At 40.4% G+C, this 15,828-nt stretch overlaps 1 protein-coding gene across 5 annotated transcripts in view; it reads right to left on the reverse strand.

The window, feature by feature from the left end:
* The window catches only part of sacs (sacsin molecular chaperone), a 29,357-nt gene extending 13,727 nt beyond the window's left edge, over positions 1-15,630 (reverse strand). The window contains exons 1-10 of one of the 5 annotated variants that reach the window (XM_082504206.1): positions 15,507-15,630; positions 9,244-9,314; positions 8,913-9,021; positions 7,744-7,894; positions 5,298-5,388; positions 5,136-5,221; positions 4,547-4,658; positions 4,136-4,282; positions 1,839-3,324; positions 1,186-1,277 (exon numbers count right to left, since the gene is read on the reverse strand). In XM_082504206.1, coding sequence (XP_082360332.1) covers positions 1,186-1,277; positions 1,839-3,324; positions 4,136-4,282; positions 4,547-4,658; positions 5,136-5,221; positions 5,298-5,388; positions 7,744-7,894; positions 8,913-8,935 — 2,188 coding nt within the window. In that variant the 5' untranslated portion in view covers positions 8,936-9,021; positions 9,244-9,314; positions 15,507-15,630. Of the gene's footprint in view, positions 1-1,185; positions 1,278-1,838; positions 3,325-4,135; positions 4,283-4,546; positions 4,659-5,135; positions 5,222-5,297; positions 5,389-7,743; positions 7,895-8,912; positions 9,022-9,114; positions 9,181-9,243; positions 9,315-9,412; positions 9,461-9,519; positions 9,643-11,423; positions 11,592-15,506 lie in introns of those variants that run through there. The other 4 variants (XM_082504204.1, XM_082504205.1, XM_082504207.1 and 1 more) reach the window with 4 other exon arrangements.
* Between the last annotated feature and the right edge of the window lie 198 nt (positions 15,631-15,828).

Genomic DNA, 15,828 nt, shown 5'->3' on the forward strand with positions numbered 1-15,828 from the left:
ACTTTTTCAGTTCAGGACTTCTGTATATCTGAGTAACATTAAGGCCTTACCCACCCTAAGGCCAAGGTTTGGAAGTACAGTTAAGATGTCTGTTTAAAATTGAATTCTTTATGTAGTTCCCTCCCCAGACACCTTAACGCCCACTCACATCCTGGGCCATCTGACCTCAGGAATTCGCATGATAAGGTGGGGCCAGGTTTCACATTGAGCTCACCCGAAACCCTGGCTGATTGGGACCCACACCCAGTTTCACACCTTGGCTCAGGCGATTAGAGGATCATCAGGGGGTCCTTTTGTCCCTCTGTGGGGGGTCACTCCCACTAGGTTTAAATCTGGGACTCCCCACCATTTGACCTTAGAACTGAAGAAGCTTCTCGGATGAGAGGTGAAACGTCTTCAAGCAACTTAAAGAAGTCCAGATGCTTTTCTTTGCAAGCTCCTTTGACTACGATGACCTGGATGACTGAAAACCTTCACAGACAATTCTTTATGTAATAAAAATGAATAATAGCAAAATGTTAGCTAGCAGAAAAATAATAAGCGGTTAGTTCCAAATTGTTGCAGCTATGTATAAATGGAGTATTCTCTGTGTCTTCTACTTTGGGCTTTGGGGAGAAAATTGTTTTTTCAGCACTTTTCCTCTGCCTGGGTCGTGACCCACAGTCATGACTATGGCATGAGTATGGCAGAGCGTGCACTCAGGATCTGCTCTTGCAGACCGAGTGGAATGTGTGGCACAAAAACAACTCATCGATGAATCAGCATGCTCACTCTCTCTTCCATTTTCTCTCTCTCCCTTAAATTCTCTATCAGCCTATCAGCTGGGTACCAGATTTACTGCCCGCTGGCATGCTGAGAGTACAACAGTCCAGTGTTACAACATGGCTGAACCCACATAACCTACTTGTTCATCACAGGACTGCAAAGATTTTATTTTGGAGATACAGGCCAACTAAAAAGTTAACACAATACTTTAAATCAAAATCAAATATAATAAAATAAATAATTATTTTTTTTAGGCTTCCCTAAAAAGACACTTAATCTAACAGATTAGATTCAATTCCTATTGTCAAGATTACAAATAAAAATCTGTTAAAAATGTTTATCATTGTCAAACTCTCTGCTGGTCACTGCTGGAATAAAGCTGATTATATATACATTTATTAAAAAAATAGGTGACATTACCTCTGCATTTGGCAGCTTTCTTCAAACTGTCCATCACTGAAGGCTTGATACTCTCTAATATGAATCGATGCTCCAGTCCTGGATACAAAGACCTTAGGATGAAGTTTAAAAAAAAAGGTTTGTATACAGTTTGTATAACGGTAGGCACAGTTTTCAAACAAGAAGCTATCAAAGGTCATGTTCACAGAGGGACAGCAGATTTCGCACTGTGTATGTAATTCACTTTTTTTAAGTTGTATTATTGTCTCATTTTTCAAAGGCATCAGCAATACTCACTAGATAATCATGCAATTAGTCTGTCAATATTTCTGAATAAATCAGCATCAGCCTTCCTAATATGGAAATTTCTTACCTTGCCACTAAACCTTGCAAAGAGCAGTAATCTTACTTAAAGCCATGAAGAATGAACCATACTGTTTATATAAATGTATTTGGAACTAATACTTGAAAAAAGGAAAATGAGAAATGGATTCCTTATCCATGAAAAAACAACGTGTGAATAGTTTATGGTAAAATATATAAAATAAATATTGTCTTCTCCTGTTAAAATGCATTCAGGAATAATAAAATAAATCAAATTAAGAAGAGAATTACAAAAACATGACGAAACTGGCAGAAGCTTATATGCAAAAATAAACCATCTCACTCTGTACCTGGGGTACTCCTCAGAAGCAATGTAAATGGCATCTTTTTCGGTCACAGAGGATGAAAACGTTATAAAGGTCTCATCTTGGAGTGGCAGGAGCTCAAGTCCTATAAGGTCACTGTAATTAGCATCTCCAAGTGCAAACTCCAGCAGCAGCAGCTTCTCCTGTGAGGGACCTGTGTGTCTGCTCTTCCTGATCACTTGCCGCACCAACGATGGCGTCACCTTCCTCACTTCACCGGACTGAGTCATGTAGGCAGCCAAGACAAAGTCCACAGCAGAAGGCACCTTTGCCACCTGCATTCCTGAGCTTTGGAGGTAGTTGATCACAGTCTCTGAAATGCCATCGTCTGTGTCCAGCTCTGAGAACACAGTCTGGTCCACCCTGACCCAGCTCTCGCTGAGGGAATAGATTACTTGGTGCTGCAACAATTCATCAAATAGTGGCTGGAGAATGGGTTTCCAGCGGGACTTGACCCGCTTAGGGTCTGGCCAGGCCCTATAGCTTCCTGTAGGAGACAATGGAAAGTCTTGGTCCTTTTTTATCTGTACCCTTTTGATAGCCTCAATTATGAGAGTGAAGTAAGCCCTCGGGATGACACTAATTATAAGAAGCTCATTCCACAAGGCAGCTGGATCCCTCCACTGGTCCACTTCCCGCCACTTGATACTCCTGCGGTTGTCCGTGAGGCCAAAGAAGCCGCTGACATGAACAGGAAGGCCCGTTTCGCTCTCTTCTCCAGGAGGAAGAGGAAGGAAACAAAAAGCTCGTCCTGAGAAACCGGATGTTGCACCTTGGTCCTCTCTGTTAAACAGAGTAAGAGGCAGAGCAATGCCTATGCTAGGCATAAACTTCAAATCATCTGCCAAAGAGTCCAACTCAGCACACATCCCTCTTCCCCCAACTCCATTACACACCAGCCATGTCATCCTCTGGGTCTCTTTAGCCGTTTCATCCTGAGTCTCGATGTTGAGCTGGTAAGTGACGCACGTGATGGCAGAGCTGGGAACCCCGTTGCTATAGCTGTCTATAGCCTGTCCCAGTATCTTCAGTGCATTCGGTCTTTCTAGCTTATCATCAGTATTCTCCATTGCTGTAACCTGAAACAACATGCGCTCTGTGCCATCAGACTCGCGCACATGCAAGGATATTTTTTGCACACTTTTAAGGAAGAGGAGCACCGTGTCTGCGTCAGCTTTGAAAGATTCAAAGAGCTCCAAAACCTTTTCCTTGTTGTAAATGTTGCCGCTGAGCTGAGATGGTTTCATGCGAAGCGGGAAGCGAAACAGAGTTCCAGGAAAGTGGCCGTCCTGAATGGTTTGATTGGAACTCCCAAACATCCCAAAGTATGGAGCAAACTGGTCAGCTAGTTCCGTGATCTCCTTAATGTCCGACTTCAAGTTCCAGCATTGGCCCGACTCATTCACGCCAAACAGGGTCTGATGGGGGTCCAGCATGGCGATTTGGTCTCCACTAAATATACTGGGAACATCTGAAACATACATACAAAGAACAACAATAATAGCTAACAATGATAAGTGGTTGCATTCAGATCAGCATATTAGGCAAGTGGCACAGTCGCCTCACGGCAAATGTTTCTGAGTTTGAACCTGATGGTCGGGTGGGATGTTTCTATGTGAAGGATTTTTGCAGGTGTTCTGGGTTTCTCCCACAGTCCAAAGACATGTTGTAGTTGTTGATGTCACCATGAATGGTAGTAAGCTTATTACAGTTAACTAAAACTAAATTAAAAACTAAAACTAGATGTGAAAAACCATTGTAGTTAACTGAAATAAAAATAAAAACCAGACTAGACCAGGACATACCCTCCACATGTGGGAGGACTAAAACTAAAGTAAAACAAGGAAACACACTCTGGAAACTAAATGAAACTTAAATGATTAAAAAAAAGACAAAATGAAATAAAAATACAAAATAATCAGAAAATACAAAACAATAACAACTCTGCTCTACGACCAGGCAGGGTGCACCACGTTTCATGCCCAGTGTTGACTGGAAGACGTAGATATTTATTTGGGCTTCTGCTTTGCTTGGACATTTCAGTAAATGCATTAGTGAAATTGTTTTTGTAGCCTTTAAAATCAGTGGAAGGATCTCTGGAGGTAATTATCTGCGATTTGTTACCACTGTGATTTATGTTCCAAACTTACTGCCTCTCCGTCTAAATTTGGTTGCGGTCAGACTCTGGAAAATACAGGTAAATATTCCTTGGTTCAACACACTGACTCCACATGAGAAAACAAAACATCATTCAACATTTCGCTAGATAAATAACACTGTACCTGTAATATGGTACACGGAATTGAAGCCGATGCCAAATCGTCCAACTTTTAAAGGATCTTCTCTCTTCCTGCTCCTTGCGATCTCCTGAATCCCATTCCAGTCTTCCACAGTGAACACCGCATCATTGTACACGTACAGTGCTGTTCCTGGAAATCAGAATCAACGTGACCATGCTGGGAAAAACTCCGAAAAACAAATGTGATTATTCTAAAATGAGTGAGTAAAGATAATGTATTTTCTTTGACTAAATTGTTGCCTCTCTTCCCAAAGAAGTCAGAGTAACAGAATAGCTGCTAACAGATATTTAACCAGGACAGATTCTTGCCAGCATGAGAGCTTGAAGGTTTGCCCTCTGATTTAAGAGCTGATCACTGGGCTATGCTGGACTTAACTTGTTACTGACTGCTAACCTTGATGCTGAGCCATGTCAGGTGACCACAGTGACTCCGCTCCATACTCTGTCTCATCGTACATGAACTTGACCTCTGTGGCTCCAGCATCCTCAGCATTTTGGATCAGCTCCTTCAAAATAAAACAGAGGAAAGATCATCAAATATGAAGACAGGGCCTTGTAACAAAGCCACACTGAAATATCAGCTTTATAGGTGGATAATTTTATCTAAAAGGCCTTGCCAGAAAAATTAAGACCTTCAGCTTTGGAAAAAGTGCAACCATATATGGTAAAGGACCTGAGATCGGCAAGTTAAAGCCAAAATAAAACTATGACGTTTGATTCTGTGCAAACTTGGCATATTTTCTCATTTAAAATCTTTTTTTTTGCCTACAAACAGCCTTCTCTTGGATGAATCCCTACCATAGCAGACTGATGATATAAACTCATAAAATATCGCCAATCCGACGCACGTGTACTAAAAATAATAACTAAATAGCCAACTTTAAACAGATCAGAAATGTATAAATTCTGTACAACCTCTGTATGCTAATTATGTTTAATATGTAGTCTATACAGACACATTTTTTTTTAAAAAGCATCCTTACCTTTAGAATCTGTCCACCTTCAGGATATCTCCTCAGGATATCTTTCAAAAATTCAACTAACGGAGGTGTTGTCTGTCCAAACCTTCCTGTAAAGACACACTGTGTAAGATTCTCTTTAATACTGACTCATTGATTGCATACATGTGCAGGTTTTCATGTTACCTCCTCCTTTTAGGCCTCGTCCCTCCAGAATGACAGATACTTCTGGGCTTCCCACGGGCACCAAAGTACCAATTTGCACACTGTTATCCAGCTATGCAGGATTGATGTGAGGAGAGAGAGCTGGTTTTAATGTACAGCAATAATGCACCACACTGAAATAAAACTGTGTGTGATCAGGTGACATGAAGAAAATATGTATTTTTAAAAAGTCCTTACAAAATTAACATGTAACTGCATGAATAGAATGAGACATGTCATTTAATGAGACTTAACAACAGACTTATAGTCTTCAATCTTTCACCACAGCTACTGTTAAATCATTCGGAGTTGGGGTTATTGCACATTAGTTGACAGTCTGCCTTTTCCTGGTGAGCATTTCTGAATCAATGCAGCAACGCCTGACTCAGCTGCGTGGGGCTCTTCAAGGTGACACTGTGCCCTCCTGCACTCAGCAGTCTTTGCACATCAACATGCTCTCTGGCAAACTGAGCCATCCCACTCATCATCTTCATCATTGTCACGCCACTGTACAATTATTATTTCACAGTATAAAGACATTTTGTGATGTATATTGTAAGCAATATGTTTCTTAGAACAAATATACAGTGACAGAGCTCGACACACAGAGGAAGGTGAGGCCTCGTGGTTATATGTAGTAATATTATTAGGGAAAAAGTGAGTATATAAATCTGTATAAAACCTTCAATAAATGTAAATAACACCTTTTATGTAGTTGCACGCAGGCAGTCTTCATTACTAATGCCTTAAAAGAGTTTTTTATAATAGCTTTAGGGTCCTCTATCAAATATTTGGCTGCTAGGATTGAAGGTTTAATTTTATCTGAGAGCACCCACTGCCAGGCATTTACAATGAAGAATGTTTAGAGACTCAATGAGAACAAGCTAAGCTTGCCTTAAAGTGCACAGCACCTCTTCCATCACACTGCTGCAGATTTAATTGCATCAGTGTAACATCAAATATAGACTTACATCCGAAGGACACAAAGGAAATTACTTTCTGTTATTGTTTCCTAGGAAACACATCATGTAACACAGCTTCAGGCGCAGCAGAATTCATGACTGTATTACTTTTACTTAAAACTGGCCCTGCAGTGTATGTGGTGTTAGCTTGTAGGACTGGCTTGTAGCTAATTTCTGCATATGAGATGGGATGGGGTGGAGGGGGGCTGCCAAGCACTGCGCACCATCTGGTGCTTTCCATCAGCTGAGCCACAAGACACGGGGCCAACTGCAGTCCTGCTAGTCGTGTAAGTCACCGAGTGAACGATTACAAACTAGCACACCACAGTCACGCTATAGATTTACCTGTCACAAATCTGCAGTGTTATTAATGAGTTTAGATTTATGTATGTGTTACGAATTAGATTAACGGATCAAATTTTTAACAGTAACACATCGGTTTGTTTCAAATAAATAATTACCATACAATCACAGACTGTTCATTCATATAACTGTACAATTATATATGCACACAACTTAATAACCATGATCTTAAAACTGCAATATTTTGGGATACACAATGTGATATTTCTAAATCTGGAAAAATTAATCAAGCTTTCGTTTAACGCAGCGTTTTTATTTCAATCCTCTGAATGCAGTAACTTTAGTATTATTCAATACACTGTGATGAAGAGGTGCCGAGTCATGCTGTCTGCAGTATGAGTGAGATCACTGGGCAGCAGCCAGTGGAGCAGATCCTGTGTTTACAATTACTGCATAACTTTCACTGTAAGAATCATAGATAGATAGATAGATAGATAGATAGATAGATAGATAGATAGATAGATAGATAGATAGATAGATAGATAGATAGATAGATAGATAGATAGATAGATAGATAGATAGATAGATAGATAGATAGATAGATAGATAGATAGATAGATAGATAGATAGTCATGAGATCGATAACACTCCAAGGCCTCAAATAATTACTAACACAAATAACTAATTACACCACGAGGGAAACTCACAGCACTTCTAACAATGAGGGCCCTGTTAACAGTTTAAATGAGTGTCACACCATTTGTTCTGCAGTTATGGAACAGGGTCATTAAAATAGAGCAGCTTTCTGCTGTTTGTAATTATCTAATTTAAGAGAGAGAAGCCAAATTTCTTCCTCGTGTCTTTCTGCAATGACATTACTAGAATGTCAAAAAACAAAAACCATTAATTTACTTTGTACTCAAGTACTTACATAAACCCAAAATACAAGAAGTGGCTCACTAATAAACAAAGTAACAGACTTGTGAGTCTTGCTCTAATGTAACATACAAGTGACCAGAAAAGATTTGCCGTTGCACATCATGTGCATTTTGTTTTGCTGTGATCATACTGTGGCACGTTCAAGGAAGTTTAAAATGACAATTTTATTGTTGTCCTTATCAGTTTTATTTGTACTCTTCTATTACAGAAAAATAAATGCTCACCATTCTCCCATTGTGAGTCAGTCGTTGCTCTTTGACTGGGAGGTTTGTCTCCTCGTACAGCAACTGCTTGACATCTTGAACAGATGTAAATGGAGAGACCCGGTAGGACCTCAGGCCAATGCACTCATGACGAACTGTCACCCATGGCAACCTTGAAAATACAAACACACATTTCAAGTTTTAACAACAAACAATGGCAACAATTTTTTCTTATGTATAATAATCTTCCAACAGAGACAACACTACAATTCAGCAGCAAAGAAGGAAAGGTGTTAAATTTCATCACAAGAAATAAGAGTCTTGCTTACGGTCACTATTGATCAAGGTGTAAGTTTGGAAGAAACATGAGAACGTGGACTCTTCACCAGATCCATATACCAACCGTCCATTAATGCCATTTTATGTCTGTGTAAAGTTCTACAATATCATATTGAGAACATTGCTCTCTTCTCTTTCTCTTCACCCCCAAACGGTTAAGGCAGATGGCTGAGCCTGCTTCTGATAGAGGCTTCTTCCTGTAAAATAGGGACTTTTTCCTACCTACTACCACCAAGTGCTTGCTCATAGGGGGTTGTGTGATTGTTGGGCTTTTCTTTAAGACTCTAGGGTCTTTACCTTACAATTTAAAGCGTATTGAGGCAACTGTTGTTGTGAAATGGGACTATATAAATATAATTTAATTGAACTAACTGACCATCCTATCACATCCTTAAAACTGAAACCTTACTGCAGTCCCACCCAAGATCATTGATCTCTCAATGGTTGTTGCGGTTGAATAAGACAACCTTAGGCTAACCTGTTAACAGAAATAAAACAATATATTTCTGCTCATTCAGCAGGAGGCCATTGGAGCTTTGTGGTTAAGTCCCTCTGGACCACTGTAGCTGGGTGGGTGTGGCAACCAGATCCAGCAGAGGATGGTTAAAAAGCATTACAGTGATTATTTACTTTTACACGGGCAATAGAACCATTTTGCCGAAACGTTTATGCCTGGTCCATAAAATGAAGCTGTAAAAAATGTTGTTATTCCTGCCTTGACTGTTAGTTGAGATATTCACTTTGAAGTCTGAACACCTCAACTACCGAGGAATTATAGGAGGGCTATCAGCTGCAAATATTCAGTATGTTACATGTTGCCAGGAGTATATGACAGCAAACAGGAAACTTACCAGGGGTCTGGACAGTTTGCCATGTCGCTGCTGCTTTGTGTCCCAGCACATACACGTTCATTGGACTATCTTCCCCACTGCGCGCAGGAATACACCATCCGAGAAAAGGCTGTCGTGAAACAAGAAAACCGTTATTTTCCATCACCTGCCCCTTGACAGTCCGGTAAATTTATACCAGTCCTCTCGGTGATGTATTACACACATATATATAGCATTTATGTGTTGATGTGATTTGTCTGAGAGTTTTCGTTGTGGCCGTACACCGCCGGTGCCGGTTGTTATTTTTCCACTGAGCCTCTTTAGGAGCGTTATCCCAACAAACCCCACTCACTTGTGTGTGTCCAGCGCGCGCCGATAATGGTCCTCTCGAAAAGCAGAGACATTTCACGGCACTCGGTATTCCTGGAAACAATCGCAACAACAATAGCAAATGACACTGTTAGATCCCCCAACTACACACCGACTCCTTCAAAGGCGATGTTCTAATAATAATGAATTACACTGAGCGTGAGAGCAAAACGGGGGAATACGAAGCGAGAGGATTCCCGGGCGGTTACTTCCGCTTCGTCTTAAAGCCCGTCAGGAAGACTAAGCAGTCTCAACTAACCTTTAATTAACTGTTGTCTTTCTTCTGGGTGTGAATTCACTGAGATATTTCAAATATATTTGAATATTTTCTTCTGCAAGCGTGAATTCATTATTATAAGTTTCTCCTGTAAGGTGATGCAGTGGTGTGATGACCAATTTTGTAGGCGCATGCGTAGAAGCACATTAACGAAAAAATCTCCCTTTAGGATTTTTCTCAGTAATAATTTTTCTATTCTTTAACTGACTGTACTAATAACTATCTTTCAACATTATTAATCTGCACAACAATATGCACTAGGTTCCAGTTAATCTTTAAAACAATTAAGGTCACGCGGTCAGCAAAGACTATAAAAAATCAAAAGCTCGCTCTGTATTCTTTTCCGTGATCCGGAAGTAACCTGTTGAGCGACTTGCCGCTGCAGCACTACCAAGGTTTTAGTGTGTATAAAATCCATCATTTAATACTAAAAAAAAAATCACGTTCACTTAATATTTAATAGAAAGATACATCTATACATGGAAAGGATTCCCGTGGAATATAAACTGTGCCAAAATTTAGCATCAAACAGCCGCCTTCTTACAATAAATGAAAAAAATATAGAGCTTTCCATGCTCTTACAAGTGAATGTAAGTATATTATTGACTGTTGTTGGTCTTTAAATAATCTGCATCTATAAATATTTCCGGCTGGCCAATCAGAACCTGTGTTGTTGCCTTGTCAGTTGGCTAATTAATTATTTAGGGGGTACCATTTCATACATTTGAAGTCAAAGCAGTTGGGCACAAAATGGAAAATGTAATTTAATGCAAAATGAAATGTGACATGAGGGATAACAAACCGATCACCTACATATGAAAACTACATGTATGAAAATTAATATTTAAAAGCCTCTTTAAAGTTAGTTGTGCAATTATTTTAAAGAAAGGGAACACTTAATCCTCCTTTAGGTCACTAGAAATGTAACTTCCTGCTTCTAATTATTTTTGATGGACTTATTTATTTTACAATGTCATTGTTTTATTGGTTAGGAGACATTTATTGATTTTCTCTATAATTAAACCAAGTGGCACCATCTCTATATTTAATGACATCAGCAGCAAAAACAACAAAAATGCTGCTAACCCAACATACTGTTTTCTAATATGGTGGGGGAAAGTGAAGTGTGCTAGAATTGGCATGTGTGCTTCCAAATGTGAACTCCTTCCAATATACTTTGCGTTACTTTTCACCAGTCTAAGCGACTTAACCTGCTGACTTCTGGGAGTTGGAGTCTCAACCAAAGAGCTCAGACGCCAGCACACTGCAGTCAAAGATGCGCAAATCAACTTTGTAGAGGAGAAACACTGGCAGAGACATGAGGCCTGTCGCCATCACATTAAAATCCTACAGAATTAATTTCTCAGTATATTTCTCAGTGAAATATACCACCTTTATCTCTCCTGCTCTCTGGGTATGCTCTCAATATATAGAGGCTGTTGTCATACTGGTGTCTTTGGCAGGAATCATAAAGCCTATCCACTCTATATTTGAGAGTGTGGTGCAATACCATAGGGCAGATTTACGTAGAAAAGTGACATCATCACTTGAAAGTCAAGGACTCCCAGCACCTTCAGACATAAACCTACTCTAAGCTAGATCGTGCTGGGTTGTCTGAGGACACGCAGTCTGTCTACTAAATACGTTTAAGAAAACAAACAAGAAAAAACACTTCAAACTTAGCCTGGTGCTGCGATTTCGGGTATTCAATGCTATAATAAAGATAACAATTCCACGCAGGCCCACTTCTATGTTGTAACAATAGACGTGCAATTTCTACATCATTTGAAAATATCCTCTGAGCCGAAATACACGTCCTATAGTGCTCTATCGCCCGAGCAGACCACATCTTATTATTGCCGCATTGGAGAGAGGAGGATACTCACATGAGGAAACGCAGCAGCATCAGCGCAGCATCTCTGCACTGCCTGCTGCTCCGCAGAGGAGGACGCAGGTTCCTTTAAATGACCGCACCAACACTCCAGGGATGTTAGTTTAAACGGAATCAGCCCTCAGATGTGATCTCTAACAGGCGTGAACACCTCTGTACTTGTTTCATACTGCAGGTTTTAACGCGCAGGTCTCTTAAAGAGACAGCATCTGTGGAAACGTCCGATGGGACGCACCACACTAGCATATTATGGGATGGGCGAATAGACACTGTGCATTATACAGAGTGCAAACTGTTGTAGACTAGAACAAATAATCCAGTTAATAATATTTTTAAAAGTAATAATGTAGGGGCTCAGTGGCAGAAGAGTGAGAAAAAGGACACGAGTGTGGTAAATGTAATTGAGAAGAAGAGAATGTGTCCACTTTAGATGGGCCATCACTTACTCACATCACATTTTTGATGCTTCAGTGAGAATATAAAATAACAATGTAGGACTGCTTTCTTGCATTTGCTAGTTCATGCATTTATTACTTCTAGGCTGTGATATATTATCATCAGGTCACTCTAAAAACCGAAATCCAAAATGCTGCAGAAACAGTACTTACAGGGACTAGAAAGAGAGAGCATATTTCTCCCATATTGGCTTCTCTTCATTGGCTCCCTGTTAAATCCAGAATTGGATCTAAAATCATGCTCCTGACATACAAAATCTTAAATAATGTTAAATATATGAGTCCCTGTCATAGCTTAAAGTCCTCTTGTGCCTTGTTATTCTAATAGAGCACTTTGCTCTGAGACTGCAGGCTTACTTGTGGTTTCTTGGGTATTTAAAAGTAGAATGGGACCCAGAGCCTTCAGCTTTCGGTCCCCACTTCTGTGAAACCAGCTCCCAGTTTGGTTTCGGAAGACAGCCACCCTCTCTACTATTGAGGCTTAAAACGTTCCTGTTTCGATAAAGCTTATAGTTAGGAATGAATTCGATGACCCTGAATCCTCCCTTAGTTACACTGCACTGGGCTTAGGCTGCTGGAGGCTTCCCATAATACACTGAATGTTTCTTCTTCACTCACCTTTTTTTCCACTTTTTTATATGTTAATACATCATTACTGCATTTAATCACTGGTAATTATTAAAGTCTGGCTCTTCATAGTGTGTCTTTGTCCTGTTCCCCACCAACCAACTGGTTGCTGCAGATGGCTGCCCCTCCCTGAACCTGGTTCTGCTGGAGGTTTCTTCCTGTTGAAAATGAGTTCTTTCTTCCCACTGTCGCCAAGTATCTTATTGTTCATAGGAGACGTCTGATTGTTGGGGTTTTATTTCTTTTATTATAAGGTCTTTACCTTACAATATAAAGCACCCTGTGGCAAATTTTGTTGTGAGTTGGCACTCTATAAATAAATATTGAATTGAACTAAATCAATACTGCATCAAATTGAATATTCTGTAGAAAATAACAGGATAAAAAGGAAAATTATGAGTTTTTACATGGGTCTTCTGAAGGACTTTGGTATAAATGTGTAATGCAATAATGCTATAGTATAAGAACACAGCAGCGTACACAGTGGTCACCAGAGCTGACTGGTGGAAAAAATTGCTAATATTTGGTGCACACGTTGAAGGATCCCAGCTTAAACAAGAAGAGGATGAGAGCCTGGATACTTGTGGTCCTCCAACAACATCAACATCCTGTCCCAGGATAGAGAGATGTGTAGCTCTCCTTTTCACCTTGAAGTTAATCACCATTTCTGCGGTCTTATTTATTACTTATACATCCAGCCTCTGCAGAACCATCAGAGTCCTTCTGTAGACTGTGTTAAAAGTCTGAGGTGTACAAGGTAAACAGGAATGGAGGCAACACAGCCCCGGTGGAGTTACCGTGCTGCAGATTGTCATATCAGACAGAGCACTGCCCAGTCTCATATGCTGCAACCTGTCTGTTATGTGAACAGTAATCCACAAAATCAGGTACATGTTTAAAGACATTTCCTTTAGAGTCTCCCTCGATAGCAGCAGCTGGATAGTGCTAAATGCACTTTTAAAGGTGTTCCTCTGCAGCATGATAACATCTTCCACTCCCAGATTTTGTCTGTGTGCAGACTGCAGAGGGGCAAAACTAGTCTCTCCAGCACCTCCATCAAATGATGTGAGGTTAACAGTCATTACACCCATATGCTCTCCTGTCATAAATGTGACTGACAATAGTTCTCATCTAGTTTCTTCAGCTGTCTCTAGAATAGAATAGCCCTTTATTGTCATTGTACATGCACCACAAAGTTATGGGTGTAAAATATAAATGGTAAGACAGCAGGAATAAATAACAAGCAGAATGTTTGTGTTTGTTAACAGTCTGAATGGCCCAGGGGAAGAAGCTGCTTGTGAGTCTGGATGTGTGGGATCTCATTGACCTGAGGTGCCAACCAGAGGCCAGGGAGTCAAATAGGTGGTGGGCAGGTTGCAAGGGGTCACCTATGATGGCCCTGGTTTTCCTGAGACAGGAGGATGTGGTGATGGCCTCCAGGGGTGTCAGAGAGATGCTAATGATTTTTACCCTCTGCGTAGGCTTCCTCTTCTCAGTTGTGGCTTCTGCATACCAAACAGCGAGGCAGTAGGAGAGCACGCTCCCCAATCTAGGAGTGGTAGATTAAGGCCAGTTGGTTAGGAAGTCTTTCTTTGATCCAGGAGCAGGTGGCAGGGGGATCTGAAGGTGGGCCAGTTTAGTGGTGAGGACGTCTGGTATTATGGTGTTGAATGCTGAGATGTAGTCCGCAAAGAACATCCTCAAGTAGATCTCCCTGTTCTCCAGATGGCTCAGCTCTCTGTGAAGGCTGATGGTGATGGCATCCTCTGTAGATCAATTTGCTATTCACTCAAAACACTTCATAAGTACTGATGTGAGGGCTATCTGTAGTCATTGAGGCTCTCTATATGAGTCTTTTGGGGATGGAAGTTATGGTGGAGGCCTTCAGACACAGGGAACGGTATTAGAGGATAACAGAGTTGGCTAATTGTTTTCTGGGATAATACTATAAGTGTTATTGTTGAATACTGATTATATTCACTGTACACAGTGTGCACAAAGTCCATGCATTTTTAAATCACCTGCACCAGTAGATGGCGACAGCAGCAAAGCTCCAGGAAGAAAGGTTTGGCTTGCAGTGACGTCTTCCCACAGCTAGAGGACTCAGGCTACAGACACGCAGTGATTTATAGATTTGATGGAAACGAATGAATACAGGCCATAAAAACATGAATCACAGAAATGAGAATATTTTCATGGGACTGCTAACATTAAACTACTACTTAAACTGCTACGTGTGACATCATGAGAAATACTTAACCCAATAACACCAAGTCCATCATATTTAATACATGAGTTTTTGTGAGTTTTTCAGACCTCTGCATCATCAGTTTGATTTCTTGACAACCCTTAAAAAATTACACAATACATTTTTAAGCAATACATTGCACAAAAATGCTTTTTTAAAAAACGAAACGAAACAAAACCTCCCTGATACAAATTAAAACCCACCTATGCAAACTGATATTTGAAAAGAAAAACTGTTAGACTGTTCAATAAACACTCCAGATTAAAAAAGAAGAAGAAGAAGAATTTTCTGGCAATTATTTCGTAGTTCAGCCTTTGCAAGGTCAAAGACTTTTACTTTTGGAAAGTACTGCAAGAGAAAGTATTTACTTGCCACATAGACTGCGTGAAGTAATTGGATTACATCTAACATTCAAAGTAACATTTGCAAAGCACACAGTGAGTTTCCTGGAATCGATACACAGCGTGTCCAGACATGTACAGTAATTGGCCACTTTTACTGCAGTGCTGAACTTTTGTCCTCTGTGTCTTTGCCTTGGTTCAGACACACACACCAGTGTGCACACCGCTCACTTTTTTCTACCTCAGGTGGATATACGAACTTTTTGTTTCAGAGTGGGCTTTGGAAAATCAGTTTTCTTCTGGTTGCCACTCTTTTTACAAGTTAACCAACAGTATTAAAAAGAGAGAGAGAAAAAAACAAGGACAATGAAGAAAATAACAGGCTACGTCAAAAGCTCCGAACTCACCGTTAACACCTTCATCTTACATCAGAGAGAGGATTCAAGAGTCGATATTTACACTGAATTACTGCAGTAGTCGCTGTATATCCCCTGAACTCTGCTCTTCCTATTAGATGGATTAAGCACAGGCTCAGCCAATGGTGAAGCAGCACGCTGACATCATAAAATCTGCAGCAGAGATGAGGGCTTAGCAAATAAATAAATGTGGCCAAGTTAGAAGGAGAAAAGCAGGCAGGCTAAACAACTCTGCTGTGTTAACTTTTCCTTTAAACTAGTTTAACGTGTGAGGTCAGAGGGGGCCGTGGGACCACACGGGCCAGCACATAAG

This window comes from Aulonocara stuartgranti, assembly GCF_965226115.1.
Source record: "Aulonocara stuartgranti genome assembly, chromosome: 14".
Taxonomy (NCBI): Eukaryota; Metazoa; Chordata; class Actinopteri; order Cichliformes; family Cichlidae; genus Aulonocara; species Aulonocara stuartgranti.